At 39.7% G+C, this 14,889-nt stretch overlaps 2 protein-coding genes across 3 annotated transcripts; one reads left to right on the forward strand and one right to left on the reverse strand.

Annotated features, from left to right (window-relative positions):
* Positions 1–7: 7 nt before the first annotated feature.
* slc25a40 (solute carrier family 25 member 40) lies at positions 8–4,047 on the reverse strand. Its single transcript, XM_030073520.1, has 10 exons — positions 3,798–4,047; positions 3,477–3,584; positions 2,619–2,678; positions 2,408–2,514; positions 2,130–2,197; positions 1,825–1,949; positions 907–1,190; positions 649–730; positions 384–464; positions 8–277 (listed from the first exon to the last, which is right to left on the reverse strand). The coding sequence occupies exons 2-10, from the start codon at positions 3,577–3,579 to the stop codon at positions 144–146; spliced, it is 1,044 nt and encodes a 347-aa protein (XP_029929380.1). The 5' UTR covers positions 3,580–3,584; positions 3,798–4,047; the 3' UTR covers positions 8–143.
* A 585-nt stretch (positions 4,048–4,632) lies between these two features.
* On the forward strand, positions 4,633–12,146 carry dbf4 (DBF4-CDC7 kinase regulatory subunit). Of its 2 annotated transcripts, none has more exons than XM_030071553.1 (13): positions 4,633–4,852; positions 5,042–5,173; positions 5,338–5,501; positions 6,484–6,687; positions 7,015–7,065; positions 7,176–7,245; positions 7,379–7,455; positions 8,024–8,069; positions 8,174–8,219; positions 8,342–8,467; positions 8,941–9,052; positions 9,613–9,728; positions 9,922–12,146. In XM_030071553.1, exons 2-13 carry the CDS (start codon positions 5,113–5,115, stop codon positions 10,715–10,717), a joined length of 1,869 nt encoding a protein of 622 aa, XP_029927413.1. In that variant the 5' UTR covers positions 4,633–4,852; positions 5,042–5,112; the 3' UTR covers positions 10,718–12,146. The 2 variants fall into 2 exon arrangements, with proteins under 2 accessions (XP_029927413.1, XP_029927414.1); XM_030071554.1 differs by having other exon boundaries at positions 5,047–5,173.
* The last annotated feature ends 2,743 nt before the right edge of the window (positions 12,147–14,889 follow it).

Here is a 14,889-nt window from a genome sequence, read left to right on the forward strand (position 1 = left end):
AAACTGCTCAGCAGTCCCAGTGTTTTAATTTTTCACTTGTATTTCTGTGCGTTTTTTTTTTTTTTTTTTGGTATGGCAAGATCAGCAGGGCTGCTCGTGGCGCAGATTGGAGAAATTCAGCAGATAAAAACATCGGGCGGCCATCAGGTGTTACTGGTCTGCAGTGGTCCCAGTAATCTCTCCTGGTTGTACTGGCGGAAAAAGGCCTTCCCAAACTCGTAGGTGCTGATCATTATGGCACAGGCCGGGGCCACTTTTATCAGCCTGGGCAGAAAACCTGTCACACAGATGAAGGATCAGGGGAGACGTTGTGTTTTATTTCACAAAATTAAACTAAAACAATTCACAAAGACTTCACTGGTTGAGCAGCATGAACCATCTACCTGCAAAAAGTCCACCGACACCGTTCTCTGCCACAATCCTGCTCATCACACTGAAGGTGGAGGAGGAGACCTGACAGGACACTGCCAAGACACACACATTTTATCATCATAAAATATCCCTTAACTTCATTCAACAACTGATTTCAAAGGAGGCAGCTGTGTTTATCTATATATGCAATCTTCAGAAGCCATTATCAGTTACAACTAAATAATAAGACAGAGTACAAAAACAAAAATATAGCATAATAATCAACGTCACAATTACATTTTTTTGCTTGTAGCTCCCCGAGCTCCACCTGTCTTCTAGTCTTGACAACATCAAAAGGTAATGTTGCTATGGAAGCAACCTGAGAGAAAAAGAAAGTTGAGAAATAAGTGAGGAGAGCAAATAATAAACGCTTGTTTACTTTGGATTTGAATCTTCAGTCCTCTAGCTCTGTCAAAGAAAATAAACTCAAATATCCTGGATGTTGAAAAGAGTGTTGTGTGGTTTCAAATGAGCAAAGTCAGAGCGAACACTCACAGAGCCAGACGCTGCTCCAGATATGAAGGTGATGGCGAACGTGGGCTCTCTGGTGCTGTAGTGTTCACACAGCCAGCCCTTTGCTCTCTCATAGTTGTACCAGTACATGGCTGAGAAGGGCACGTCTCTGAGCAGCGTGGGGCCCAGGCCCCTCCACAGAGACAGCCAGCCCTGTGCCTCCACCGCTGAGCGAATACAGTCAATCACCTCCCTGTACGACTGTTTCTGAGACTGCAGCTTAGTGCGGATCAGCTCCAAGGGGCTGATCACTGTCACAGAGCCCACTGAGAGACAGACGATAACATGGTTGGAAAAAAAGAGAAAGTTTAAACACAAAAAGATCAAATGAGACACAATATCTACAACCCATGAATTATAGGTTACTGCCACAGAGAAACTGCTCTAACAAGACACAAGGACACATTGGCATTGACCTTGAAAGCAGTATGTCATTTGGGTAGAGCACTTCACTTTTTTGCATATTGACTCCTCAACGAATTCATAAATAGTCACATTCGCTGCCACTGGAAACTATATTTGTCCCCAGGAATTAGTTTTTTTTTTTTTTTTGACTCTCTAATAACTGCTGACAGGAAATAATAGTTATGAAAACTGTAACTATAAAAACACAAAAGTAGCTCAGGGTCACAGTCCTTTTTCAAAATAGAACCTGGTAAGGCAACACTACAAATAACCAGGGCAAAAATACATATAACAGTGGCTGACTTGTTATGAACTTTGTGGTAAACATTCATTTCATACAGTTCCTCTAATTCGAAAGTAGTAGTTTGTATCAATAATTGTGAACTTTCACAGGTAGTGAGATTACCTAACAAAATTCTAGTATCATGACATCCCTAATTTTTCATGGGTGCTTGAGTCTGCTCTGATTCAGCGACAGGACAACAGTCAGCTCACCTCTTGCGATGGCTCCAGCCAGGAGAGGAGCCTCCTGAGCGCGGTCGCCCATCCTGAGCCTCAAGGCTGCATACAGCTGGTCGTAACACGTGAAATAGATCACTGTAGCTGGGACTGCCATCACACTGCAAACATCCCACATGAATTATCATTAAACTGTGCTTCCATCATTTTTTTTTTTTTTTTTTTTTTTTGCGATGACACCAAGCACATTAGCTGCAGTTCAGTATAACGCAGCTCTAGTAGTGAGTAGGCAGGACAAACTGATGAGGAAATAAAACAGAAGAACCATATTTCACACGTACAGGGTCGGAGGGAGGCCACTCCATAAGGATTTGATTCCTTCACAACGTACTATCTTGATAAAAGCATCCTGCAGAGACAGACAAGGCTCAGTGTAGTGACACATGTTGTTTAGCTGTCATCGGGTTTGCATTAAAATATGGACATCCAACTCGACTTCAAATATATAAGAAAGAATTGGCTCTATCAGCACGACAGAGAGCTGCTATATGTTGAAGTGAACAGTGAGCAGGGACACAGAGCAGCTTTATGAGCGTGTGGCGATGGGTAAGATGTTTACCAGAGTGCCACTGAAGTGACCCGGGGCTTTGTACCACGCCCTGGAGTTGCCATTTTCACACACACATATGTGGTCCATAAGTCCATTGCAGTAGACGAAGCATTTCCCTGAGGAGATGTAGAGAAATGGAAGCACATTACTAAAACATACTGTGGTTGTAACTTATGGGACCGTGTCATGATGATAACACACCAGGTCGTGTTGCTGGTACCTTTGGGGAAGGGCGTTTTCTGCGCTTGCAGTCTGATCTTCACAACATCCAAAGGTGTAACTGAAAAAGCAAAAACTCAATCAACAATCAACTCCAAGGTATGACATCTACATGATCACTTAAACTCTCATGTTTCCTTCAAATTTACTAACATTTTTTAGCACTTGGGGTCAATTGACCGCAATAATTTAAATGACCAGAAAATGATAAAAAATGTTATCCAAGATTATGTTTCAGGTAGTTATGTGTCTTGTTGACTATCTAAATAGCCCTGTAACTAAAACACCCCTCACCCCCTTATGCATCAAAGATCTCTGCATCATATGAACTGGCTCAATGACAGGCATGGTTATGTTTGCTGAGGTCCCAGAAGCAGAGTGAAGTTTTTGAAATTTACCAATGGCATGTTATAGTGTACCTCAGTGTCATCCATAATGTTGTTAATTCTTGTATGTTTTATAAAGCTAAAAAACCCTGGGGTCGAGCTGATCCCAAAGAAGCACAGATGTGTACAAAATGTTCCCAGGACATTGAAAACATATTATCATGTTAATTTCATGTTTACTTGTTTACTTGTACCTTATATTCATTAGGTATGAAACACACACAAAAAAACTTTGTCAATCATGTATTTAGAGCCGTTAAACACTGAAATGGGGTTAAGTTGACCCCGAAGACAATAGGAAGGTTAAAATAACTCCACACACAATATCTCTGTAACCTGGGTGTGGAAGGTAAATCTACTGTACGGACCGAGGCTTTTGGACTTTAATTAGTAGGTCAGGTACCACTGTTAGTCAAAATATAAAAGGTGACAGAGAAAGACAAATGTGCCAGTTGTCAGTGTTGGGATCTCACCAAATAATGATGTGAGAATGGCTCCGGAGCAGGACGCCACCATCTGCTGGAGCGGGGTAATGCCATCACTGGCTGCCGGAGCAGGACTTTGACCGTTCATCATAACACCTTAATTAAATAACACGAAGACACCATTAATCATTGCACCTTATGTAAAATGTAGTTAAGGTCTGATTGTGTGTGCCATCGCTTGTTTTTATCAAATTAAGTGAACCGTGGCTTCAGCAGTGAGTGTGTGTATCGGTAGTGTTGTTGCGATCACCGCGGACTCCTTGACGTTATTCCCTCTAGCTAACAGGTTAGCATGCTAGCAGCTCCTACCTGCTAAAGCTCTTCACTGACAGCGTCCATGAACACACACATCCTCGTCCGTTTGCATTGTTAGCGTCCCTCGCAGTAACAACACTTAGAGCTACTGTCGTCCTGCAGTCTATAAGATAATCTTAAAGACATGTGGTGGGTTAGCCAAGCTAGCTGGTTAGAATTTACACAACAAACGTGACGTTCTTCTTCTTCTTTGCTTTATATCGGCGGTTTGCATCCAAAACGCTACATTACCGCCAACTACTGGACTGAAAATTAAAAAAGACTCTCTTATGTAATGTACAAGCATGACATTTGTTATGTAATTTCAGTTTCAGCAAAGCACATTCTTGTAAGTGCATTTCCAAATTCGACCCTGTATAAATTCCGTTAAAATGATAAAAAAAAATAATAAAAAAAAATTGCATAAGTCGCACAAATCATGTTTCGTTAATGTAACTTGAAAATGTGGTGAAAATATTTTTTTTATATTGATTTTGTGTTTACACATAAATGTAGAAACATCACATTCAAACACAAAGACAGCTGTTACCAGTCTGCGGGGTTGCCAGGCATGCCAATTTCCAGTAAAACGGGACCACTTGTCCTCCAAATCATACTAAACTTCCTAATCCTCGTGATTTAAAGCTCACCACAAGACGAATCATCGCTCTCATGAGACAAATAAAGAATATACAACCATAAGAGCATTAAGGTGGAAATCAAACGGTGTAGATTGCTGTCAATGTAAATCGCAGATTTACGTGCCTGGTGAGTTAGTGGGTCTTACTTGGCAGGAAAGTGTCACTCAAACATGGCAACTTGTACTACCCCATTGGATTTGAAGCGGGAAAGGAAAGTTTTGTGAAACAGCACAGCTAAAATACCGAATTAAAAAGTAAGCCACGGTGGAAGAGTTTAAAAACATTTGCTAATGGGTAGTCGGCAGTAACGTAAGCAAACTTTAAAATGTCTTTCTTGAACTTTCCGCTGTCTTTTTAATAACGTAACGAAAGCCGAGTGACCAACCGTCCGTCCGTTGGTTGGAGGAAACGTTGCTCCCCGTTCGAATGGTGAGTTCATCCGGTGTATTTACTGTTAAAGTTCACAGACGAATACAGTATACACGAATACAGTCGGAGTTATGGGGCTAAAACTACACTAACTGCCCTTTCTTACTTTGTTGAATAACTGTAGAGGTGTGTTGTTGTTTACTTCTTTACTAGTGAGTTGGTAAACAACCTAATGTCTGTTGTTTAAAGTCCAGTGCAGAGCTGAGGACATGTCAACAACAGCGACTCAACAGAGGAGCGACTAAAACCCTGCATTCTCAATGAAAGAAAATAAAATGAAGTCCAGACGCACCCAGAGGCACATCAAACCCAGTTTACAAGGTACGGGCTGGTCTTTAATCACAGGATCATGTATTTATTTATATACTTACATCTATTTATTAAGCGAGGGCCTTTTTCGAGTTGTATAACTAGTGTTAAAAGTAAGAAGCTTAGTTTTTGTCATCGCCCTTTCTCACTCTGTGGCTGTAATATTTGTCTTTCAGAGAAACCTGTTGTTGACAAGTCATCGTTGACCCTGGCCAAGCCAAAATCATGTGTGTCATATCCTGCACAAGCCAAACCTTTCATTGGGAAAGTGTTTTATCTGGACCTTCCATCAAACAGAAAAGCAGAGTCACTGGAGAATGACATAAAAGACCTTGGAGGGGTGAGATGAATTGAACATTTGAACATTTGTCTGTGTCACAAAGCTTCAGATTTCATATTTCTGTCTCTATCTATCTGTTGTATTTTCTGTCTGATTGTATCACATTATTCTGAGGTTTCAGACATATTCACAAAACATGTTGTGTTTGCATTCTTACACGCATGGAGGCTATGTTGAAACCCCTTTATGAACATGTTGAGGTGAAGCCAGTCATCCCAAATAATTTTAGGGCATGAATGAGATTCTCTGTTCAGTTGGATGACGGTCTTGTTGGACTGAGCACAGAGACATGTAATATGTATCTGTCATAAATATGCTGATAACTTGTGAGATTGTGCAGTTTAAATGCTTGATTTCAAATGAATTGTTCATGGCCATGTTGCATTTTTAATATATTTTCTTTTTAATACAGTATTACCGTCTCGGTTGTGATTTCTCTCTGCTAATGACTGCAGTTCTGTCTGCGTGAACACAGTTGCCCACTCTTTCCTATCTGTTATAATTAATTTAGATATCTGCAGGCTCAATTGCTGTTTTTTTTTTTTTTGTTTTAGTGCTGTGTGCGTCTTTGTATTGATTGCGCAAGCCTGGCTTTAATCAGCCTTACTGATTTGTGAAACCAGAATAGCTTTGTTTAAAAACTCATGCTTACTCAAGACAGGCTTTGTGACGGACGCCTGTATTTTTATTTTAAGCTTGCTTCATAAAATACCCCCTTTGAGTCTCTGCTTCTCTCCTTTGCACTTAATATAGATTGATCCTTTTTGTTGCTTGCACTATTATAATCTTTGATCATTTCACCAGTATCTAATAGTTAATAGAAAATAGCAATTAATACTTCATTATGACGTTAGTTGTGATGGCTTTGAGTGTTTCTTGTACTCACTGGAACAGACAGGCGTAGATGTAAGTGTTTGTTTTCCTAAGGGATAGCGTTCCTCCTGAAAACCTTATTCCATTTTCTCTTTTCTCTGTCACTCAGACTGTTGAGAAGTTCTTCAGTAAGGAAATAAAGTATCTGGTATCTAACAAGAGGGAAGCCAAGTATGCACAGTGCCTCAGGCGTGACTCGCCTGTCCCCAGCCCTGACTCCGGACACAGTTCACCTCATCCTCACCTGAACACACACCGACCACGGAGCCAGACGGACAAACTGAAATGCCGGACTCAGGGCCAAACAGATACTGTGAGTTCACAGTCATTGTTTAGTCATTCACACTACTGATATAGTTTTGTGTTTGTGTCAAGTCCTTCCAGTAACTATAACTACTGTATTCCATTTCTCCATTTCTTTTTACTGTGTATGCCTTTTATCTGTTGTTTTATTGTACTTGTTTTTATTATTGTAAAGTGTCCTTGAGTGTCAAGAAAGGCGCTTATAAATAAAATGTATTATTATTATTATTATTATTATTTCTGCCATCCAGCTTGAATTTTCCATTTTGATCTTTCCAGGTTAGCTGTTGAATATTTTTGTAAATGTGCTTTCTGGTTTGTGTCATCGAACTTGCAGTTTGCTACAAGTCGAGGGAAGTCTCTGGTGGAGAAAGTGGTGAAAGAGCAGGTTTGTTGAATGCACAAGAATGAAGTTAACTTAGACTCTCCACACCTAAGTGGTATTTTTCAAATTAACTGTTTGCTTTTCTGTGCTAAGTTAGACTTGTTTGTTTCTAGGAGAGGATACAAATGGACAAGATTCTGTCAAATGCTCTGGAGTGGGGTGTGAAAATCCTCTACGTAGATGGTATGCTCCCTAGTCTTAGCTTTGCATTCATTGTTGTTTTTGTTGTTGTTGTACACATTATGAGTGTATAATGCGCATGCAATGGTGTTTAATTTTTATATGATTGAGAATTATTTCTTTATTGTGATTGCAGATATAAAAGCGTATGTTGAAAAGAAGAAAAAGAATGTCACCAGTCAGTGTACTGTACCTGCTGCTGTCCAACACAGTGTAAGTTGTGTATTGGTTATAGATAGATAGATACCGTATTTCACCAATTAATCACCCGGCCGCAAATAGCCGCCGGGTTCTTATAAACGCCTGGGGTCTGCACGCATTTTGCGTATTAAACGCCCACCCGAATAACCGCCGGGGCGATTATTTGCATTATATTGAGGTAACCCAAAATAAGGCTACTCACCTTATTTTTGCAGAAGTAAACAGTTAATAATCTGTCAAAATAAGAGCGCTAGCTAACGTTAGAACAAAAGGGTGTACCGTAATATTAAATCGACAGACTGAAAATATGTTGGACGGTAGCTGTCATCACGATAATGACCTGGTGCAAAAATAAATAAAGGCCTGCAGCGAATAGCCGCCTGGTTCTTTTAAACGCCCGGGGTCCAAGTCGATTTTGCATATTAAACGCCCGGGCGATTAATTGGTGAAATACGGTAGGTATACTTTATTGATCCCAAACTGGGAAATTCACAATCATAAATCTGACTGGTCTAACTATTAATTAATTATTTATAAACAAAAAGTTGTTTCTAAGTACTAATTATCCCATACTTTTTAGGCCAAACCCAATTCCACAGTAAGGCAAGGCTTTCAGAAATGTAAAGGTAAATGTTTTTACTTGAACCTAATAAGTTTTTTTGTGTGTGTGTGTTTTGGTTTTCTGCTATTATGTACTTTTAATCTAAATAGACTGTCTGTTTTTGTCCAGTGGGGCGGATCAGTAAACCTTTTGTAAAGGTTGAAGATTCAAGCAGGTAAGCATCAGTGGTTTTAAAAATGCTGACATTTCCAGCTGAATTGTACCACTATCTATCCACTCTGAATTGTTCAGCTCTTAGGATTTGGACATGTGACATGTTTGTTTTCTGTTCTTCAGACACTACCGTCCAATCTATCTCGCTATGACAAACATGCCTGAGTTTAACCTGAGGACGGTCGCTCCCTGTAGCCCCTTTTTTGTAAAGGACAAGGATCATTCTGGGAAGAGACAGAGGGGAGACAGGTATAGTGTTTGTCCTCTTTAGTGTTTTTGGCTTTCTTGATGTGTGGACGTTATGCCACTCTTTCACAAGGACTCTGATCTTATTTCATAATTTCCTAACACAAAAATAAACACATGAATACATTTTCTAAGCACACTTGAACCACAATTTGTCAAACTCTGTATAACAGGGCAAGTTATTTTCTTGTTGGTTTGATGTCCTTTGTTAAAGTAGAAAAAATATGAAAACTGCACACCAAAAAGCATCTGTTTGAGTTGCTGTCATTGGTCAGTGATGTTTTGAGCACCATGTCAGACATGAACGTCTGCAGAGGATTTCAGTGTTCAGTGCTTGGACCTTTTTTGTGGATTTTATATTTTATTCTAGTTTGTTAGATGTTTTTGATCCAGAACCTATCTCAGTATCTGTGTCTTATGTCTATTGTTTTCCTTGATTCCATTTGCAAACTAAACTCTGGGTTCCTTGGGAACAGAGGGGCGACAGACAGCAATGAGAGGGGCCGAGGCAGAGCCAAGAAGAACAGAGACAAGAAACGAGGAGGCTACTGCGAGTGCTGCAAGCTCAAATATGACAACCTCACACTGGTGAGTGTTAAAAGTAGTCCAAAAGTTGCAAATAAACTCTCGCACACTGTCTGTGGGTGTGTTTTGTAATAATAATGGAGTAGGTGTTCCATGTGAAATATGTTTCATTTTAATTTATTTTGACACCTAGATTATATAGTAGGAGGATGTACAAAGTAAGTTGTACTCTAGTTAAAAACTGGTAGCTGTAAATCAATGTTACAAAGTGCTACTAGAATATTGCTGTGCTATTACTATTTATAAAATAAATAAATACATATTTTTTACTTACAAGCTTCTGTCAGATGTTGTTCAGCATCTGACAGAAGCTTATAAGATAATATTCTAGTGTCCACTACTGTGGAAATTTGCCTTTTGCGTCACCATGGTTGCAAAAAATACAGGACAGGTGTTGACAGATGGAACAACACAGGGTAACAGCACAGAATGTTTTTGCATTTACTTGCTTGGTGTAGACTATGTGCTCTGTGTCCCCTAAAGTGCAGTGTGCATTTAGTTACCTTTTTTTATTTTTCATTTGTAAAGCTTTCCCTTCATTTGTGTGTGTGTATTTTTTTCAGCATCTAAAGAGTCAGTGTCACAAGGCCTTCTCCAAGAGTGATGAGTATTTGATGGTGGACAAACTGGTGTCAACATTGCATTGCAACTTCATCAATGTCAAAACTAAAGCTAACAGGTAATTTTCAAAATAGCTTTTGCTCATTCTTACAGAATAGCCCTACTGCTTTTTGTTCTCATGAAATAAATTGCATGGAAAGTGAAGCACTCTTTCCAAACTTTAGTCCTAATGTCATGGTTCTTTATCATGTATTTTCCAGATTGTTGTTCAGTTCAACTCCTCTCTTTTTTTTTTTGTTTCACCCCGTTAGGCCAAAGTGCAGTGTATCCTCTGTTGTTATCACTGGGCCATGTGGAAAAATTGAGCAAAGGCATGAGGGAGATATTGATACTACAGAGGCAAAAGAGGAGCAGCAAAGCCTGTGGGCTGACTCTGAATGTGGAGAATTTTCTTTAGGACACTCTTTATTAAAACACAGTTCAGCTCCTGGCTCTGCTCCTGTGATCCACGGTGAGGCTGACAGCAGGAACTGTGCCTCAGAGCGGTACCAGGACAAGCACAAATCTCTCGCGCGTAAACGGCCTTGCAGGCATGATGATACCATGAATACCGGCACATTCACAGCTGAGATGGTTCAGACATCTATAAAGGCAGAAACAGCCCCCTCTAGAGGTGTATCTTTCACCTCCAATCCAGCCTTTCAGGCAGACCCAAAGGATCAAAGAACTCACAGAGACAAGAAATGCTCAACCTCCCACAGTCACAAAGATGACTTACAGAATGAATTTCCTTCAAATAGCCTTAATGGTGCCTCAAGCCGGCGTCAAGTGTCTATCAAGACTGAGGATTCTTCACTGAAGGAGTCTCTTCAGGACGAACACATTGTGCCAAAGGGAATGACTGGTGTCTTAGAAAGGGAAGGAGGCAACTTTCCTACACAAAGCCACTCTCCAGTGCGGACAATACAGAGGCGGGTCAGAGTTTACAAACGGAAAAGACGGAAAGTGGACTTAAGGGACTTTCCTGAAAACTCTTTACTGGAGCTTTGGCAGCTTTTCCAGTCTAGTGAGGACACGGACACTGAATTTCTGGGGTTTGCGGACTAAGGAGTGATAAGGAACTAATGGAGCAAATAGATTAGAATACATAGATTTTTTCCCCCTCTTCATTAATTTTTGCCAGTACCATAATCCCACAACTTTCTGATCCCTGGGCGGTGCAAGCCAATAGATTCTTCTTGTCTGCAGAAACAGGTTTAAAGAAGACAGAATAACCTGTACCGGCTTTTAGCTTTTTTTTTTTTTTTTTTTTTTTTTTTTAATGTTGAAAAATCCATTTTCTCTCTGTTTCTTATTTAGGAACAAAAAGGCAGCTGGTGATGTTCTTACAGCACTGTATAATTTTTTTTTTTTTAAATTTACAAAAAATTGTTAGAATAACAAATGAAATATATAACTTCGCCTTTACAGTGGTTTATAAAGTATCCCTCCCCCCTTTTCACATTTTCTTGGGCTGCAAAAATTGGTTCTAAATGCCTTTCTTTGGCATTTTGATCTAAACTTTACACAAAGTGCCCTTACCATTTCAATGATGGAGAAGCTTAACTGTCTAACTCCGCCTCTCTTTATGTGCATCTCCTGTGTGATTATAATGTTTAATAAGGGATAATGCCCTTCAGCTGGATCCACCCCATCAGTATACCTCATGAAATGTTTATGTTTCCCTGATCTTTTGTACCTTCATTGTTGTTTGAAATTCCTTTTTGCTATTTACTTACTTTGGCTATTTCGCCTCAGTATCGTCCTATAACATTCCATTCTTCATGTTTAGACAGAGGTGAGACATTTGTTTTCAGACTTGCTATAGTTTTGAGCTGGGAACTGATGATAAAATGCACAGCTATTGCAACCCCTCTATACTTTACATAAAGTAATTTATGTATTGTAGCTCTTTTTTTCTGGACAACTGGATCATAGGCTACTACTGAGGAAGACAACCCCAACACTCTAAACTTTCATCATGAATTGTCAAAGGCAAATAACTGGAAAGGGTACTTTGTGATGATATAAAACCAAAAGTCTCTCAAACAAATGGACTTTGAATTAATTTTGTAGCAGAAAAGTGTGCCCAAAGCCATGGCTATGACTAACTTTCCTATCCACTACAAACTGTTACAGTGTGTTGATGAACCTCAGTAAAAGTGTTGAATTTAATTGTTTACAGTGTTAGTGTACACAGTCTTACATTATATATCTCAATGCCCTAAAGTTTGGAAGAGGTGGAGGGAGATGCAACAATACCTGTCTCAGTGGAAGTGTTTGAGCCAAAGTACAGTAGTGTGGGGGAAAAAAGAAGACAAACACAGGAAAATGATTGTTATGTATTTTAATATCACCTGAGCTGCAGGTTTTATTTGTGGTACTTGGTATTAGGATAAGATACGTCCTAAGTGCAGTTTTCATTACCTGCACATATATGTTTGTCTGATGCATTTGCTATGATGTGTTGGCACTACATCTCAAAAAAGGATCTATATTCAGAATACATGATGATTTATACTTATTTGTCTCAGCATGTTTTTCATTCAAATTGTTTTGATTATGACCCACTAACTTTGCAGTGCATCATGCTGGCAAAGTCCAAATGAAACACAATGCATGCAGTATATATGCTTCCTTCTCCATGATAATGATAAAGATGAAATTGGATTGCTGGTGCTACTTATTATGGATTGAATTACCCCTGGCAGAACTGAGGGAGTGATGCATTAGCCTGATAGCTTTTCCCTTACTGTTTTCCTGCATTTAGGGCATTAGCATAGTGCCCTTGTTCTCAAATGGATGCACCAGGTCAAATGGGAGTCTGTGCCACTGGAACTAGGAATAAGACATGTCTAACATGTATGTTGCTAACAACAACAACAACAACAACAACAAAAACACTGACTCCAAACATCCATGCAATCACATTGGAACTCATCATAAAGGTGGGCTGCAGCTAATGATTATATTCATTGTTGATTAAACTAATATGTTTTTTGATTACTATTATGATGAAATGTCAAAAATGATGACAAATGCATTGGAACTTATGGGAGTACAAAATGTTTTTTCAGGTTGCTTAGGGTTGCTTAGTGTGACCAGCATCCATTAACCTCTGCACTCCCCCCAAAAGTATTGATTTATAATGCTAATAAGTCTGATTTGAATGGAGAAAAGCACATTTTAGTGTAAAAATAATAATAATAATAATAATAATATGGCACCCTATCTGCCTGATAACCCTTTGCTGTAGCTTGTTGTATTTTAGAAGTTATTGGCCACTTCCTTGTCGTAGATATCTTTTTAAAACAGTTTGGAGATTCAGGTTTTAATATTTGTGGATGGCATCTAAATGTGATTGACAGTACGAATCTGAATACCCAGAATGAAACCTCCTTTAGTTACCTCGTCTGTTGTTACCTATTCTCACTTGTTCTTGCTTAATCGCTTGAATTCAATTTTCACAGCAGAGATTCAAAGTGCAAAACTCTAAATACAATCTTGTTACTCCCAACTCATCACATTACAGTATATTTTTCAGTAAACTGAAGAAGTCAAAGTAGAGTGGGAACAATCAAAATACTGTTAGTTTTTAGGAACAATGCAAACTTTCACAGCCAGCAGTATAGGCTTCATGTTGTCAAACAGCCATAGGTTAACATTTTATGAAGAAATGAAGAGATTAGAAAATAACATTGAAGTCCTACTACCCTGGGAAAAGCTGTAATTGGCAATTAGCAAGACATAATGTCTTTGTAATTATGAAAATAAGTCCTGAACTGATTATGTGAACTACATGCCTAGTAATAAGCATTGGGACAATTTGCTTATATGGAGTGTGTGTGCAGTGAGCCTGTAAATTAGAATTGTATGTAAGATGTTGGCCAGTCAGTTTGACTATTGCAAATTAAAACTATCTCGTGAAAACTGGGCTAAAACAAATGAAAAAAAAAAAAAAAAAAAGCTATGAGCCAAACTTCCTCTTGGGTTATGGTGGCATCCTGCGAAATATGCCATATATTTTCAATTTTTTACAGTGAGGATAGTCTGCACCTAAACCCCAAACTACCCAACCTTCACAGGTAAGGTGGGAAGAATGCGCATAAATAAAAGGGTCTTAACAACAAATGATCATTATAACTGTGACAACTAAATAAAAATCTTGCTTGCAAATGCTGTTTTGCCAGTGTAGATTTGTTTAATATGTTTCAAGAAGTATCATATCCCTGGACTGTGGTTCACAGAATATTATTCAACATATTGAGTCAAGACAAATATGAAGTTGTTTGACTTGCTGTTGCAGAAACCAGCTGTAGTGTCCTAACATCTCAGTGTTTGATCCATCATGAGGGTAACAACCATAGATATTAACCTGCTGTATGTATCGAGGCTGAGATGGATCAGCAGTTGCAAAGCCTTAAGGAAAAAAAAAGAATAAATACAAACAGACAAGAAAATTATGGCAAAAGGATGACAGGGGAAGCCATGCGATACAGACCACAGGCTTATCTGGTCATATGGCATGTCATGCTCTTCTGAATGTGGCCCTATTTGATGTGATGATATGACAAAACTGGAAAACACCACAAGACATGTAGGACAAAGGCCCCCAGAGTTATTAAAAAAAAAAAAAAAAAAAAAAACACCCATCGATTGCCTGTCTATCATATCTCATTTTGCTTTGGTTTTAGAATACTTGGCAGATGAGCCAAGTCTGAGCCATGATGATAATAACCTCCGATGTGGGCAGGAAAGCCGCTCCTGCAGTAATCTCACACGGGAGATTGGGACCGAGGCGGGCGCTCTTGATCGTTCCAGTCGGTCCAATCGGAAATAGGCCGGGCGCACAGCTTTTCCACATATCCATCTGAGCTCTCTCACCGCTCATATTTATGCATAAGGCGTCTCTGCAGTGAGCCGCTGGATATTGATGTGTTTTAAGGAGGTGTCCCCCCACTCCTCTCCTCCCTCTCCTCGCTCTCTCCCTCCCTCTCTCCATCCTCTCTCCTCCCTTCCCGCTCCGCCGTGCTGAACCGTGGGGGCTCGGTGCGCTCAGATGCGCTCGGCGTTCAGACCCATAAGGACCCCGATGGCCACCAACCAGAGGGACTGCGCTAACCAGACGACCACCGCCGGTTTCAAGCTCCCCTAGCAAAGGCAGGACCCAGCAAGTCCGCTCCTGGAATACTGCACTGTTTTATAATTTCCCATCTCTGTCATCAGCGAGAGAGAAGAGG

Source organism: Myripristis murdjan, chromosome 16, assembly GCF_902150065.1.
Source record: "Myripristis murdjan chromosome 16, fMyrMur1.1, whole genome shotgun sequence".
Taxonomy (NCBI): domain Eukaryota; kingdom Metazoa; phylum Chordata; class Actinopteri; order Holocentriformes; family Holocentridae; genus Myripristis; species Myripristis murdjan.

Coding starts and splice junctions, on each gene's coding strand:
- slc25a40 (XM_030073520.1), bottom strand. CDS start 3,579: ATGATGAACGGTCAAAGTCCTGCTCCGGCAGCCAGTGATGGCATTACC. Junction 2,679..3,476: donor CATTCTCACATCATTATTTG/GTGAGATCCCAA, acceptor TTGCTTTTTCAG/TTACACCTTTGGATGTTGTG. Junction 278..383: donor TGTCGGTGGACTTTTTGCAG/GTAGATGGTTCA, acceptor TCTGTGTGACAG/GTTTTCTGCCCAGGCTGATA.
- dbf4 (XM_030071553.1), top strand. CDS start 5,113: ATGAAAGAAAATAAAATGAAGTCCAGACGCACCCAGAGGCACATCAAA. Junction 5,502..6,483: donor ACATAAAAGACCTTGGAGGG/GTGAGATGAATT, acceptor TCTGTCACTCAG/ACTGTTGAGAAGTTCTTCAG. Junction 7,246..7,378: donor GAAAATCCTCTACGTAGATG/GTATGCTCCCTA, acceptor TTGTGATTGCAG/ATATAAAAGCGTATGTTGAA.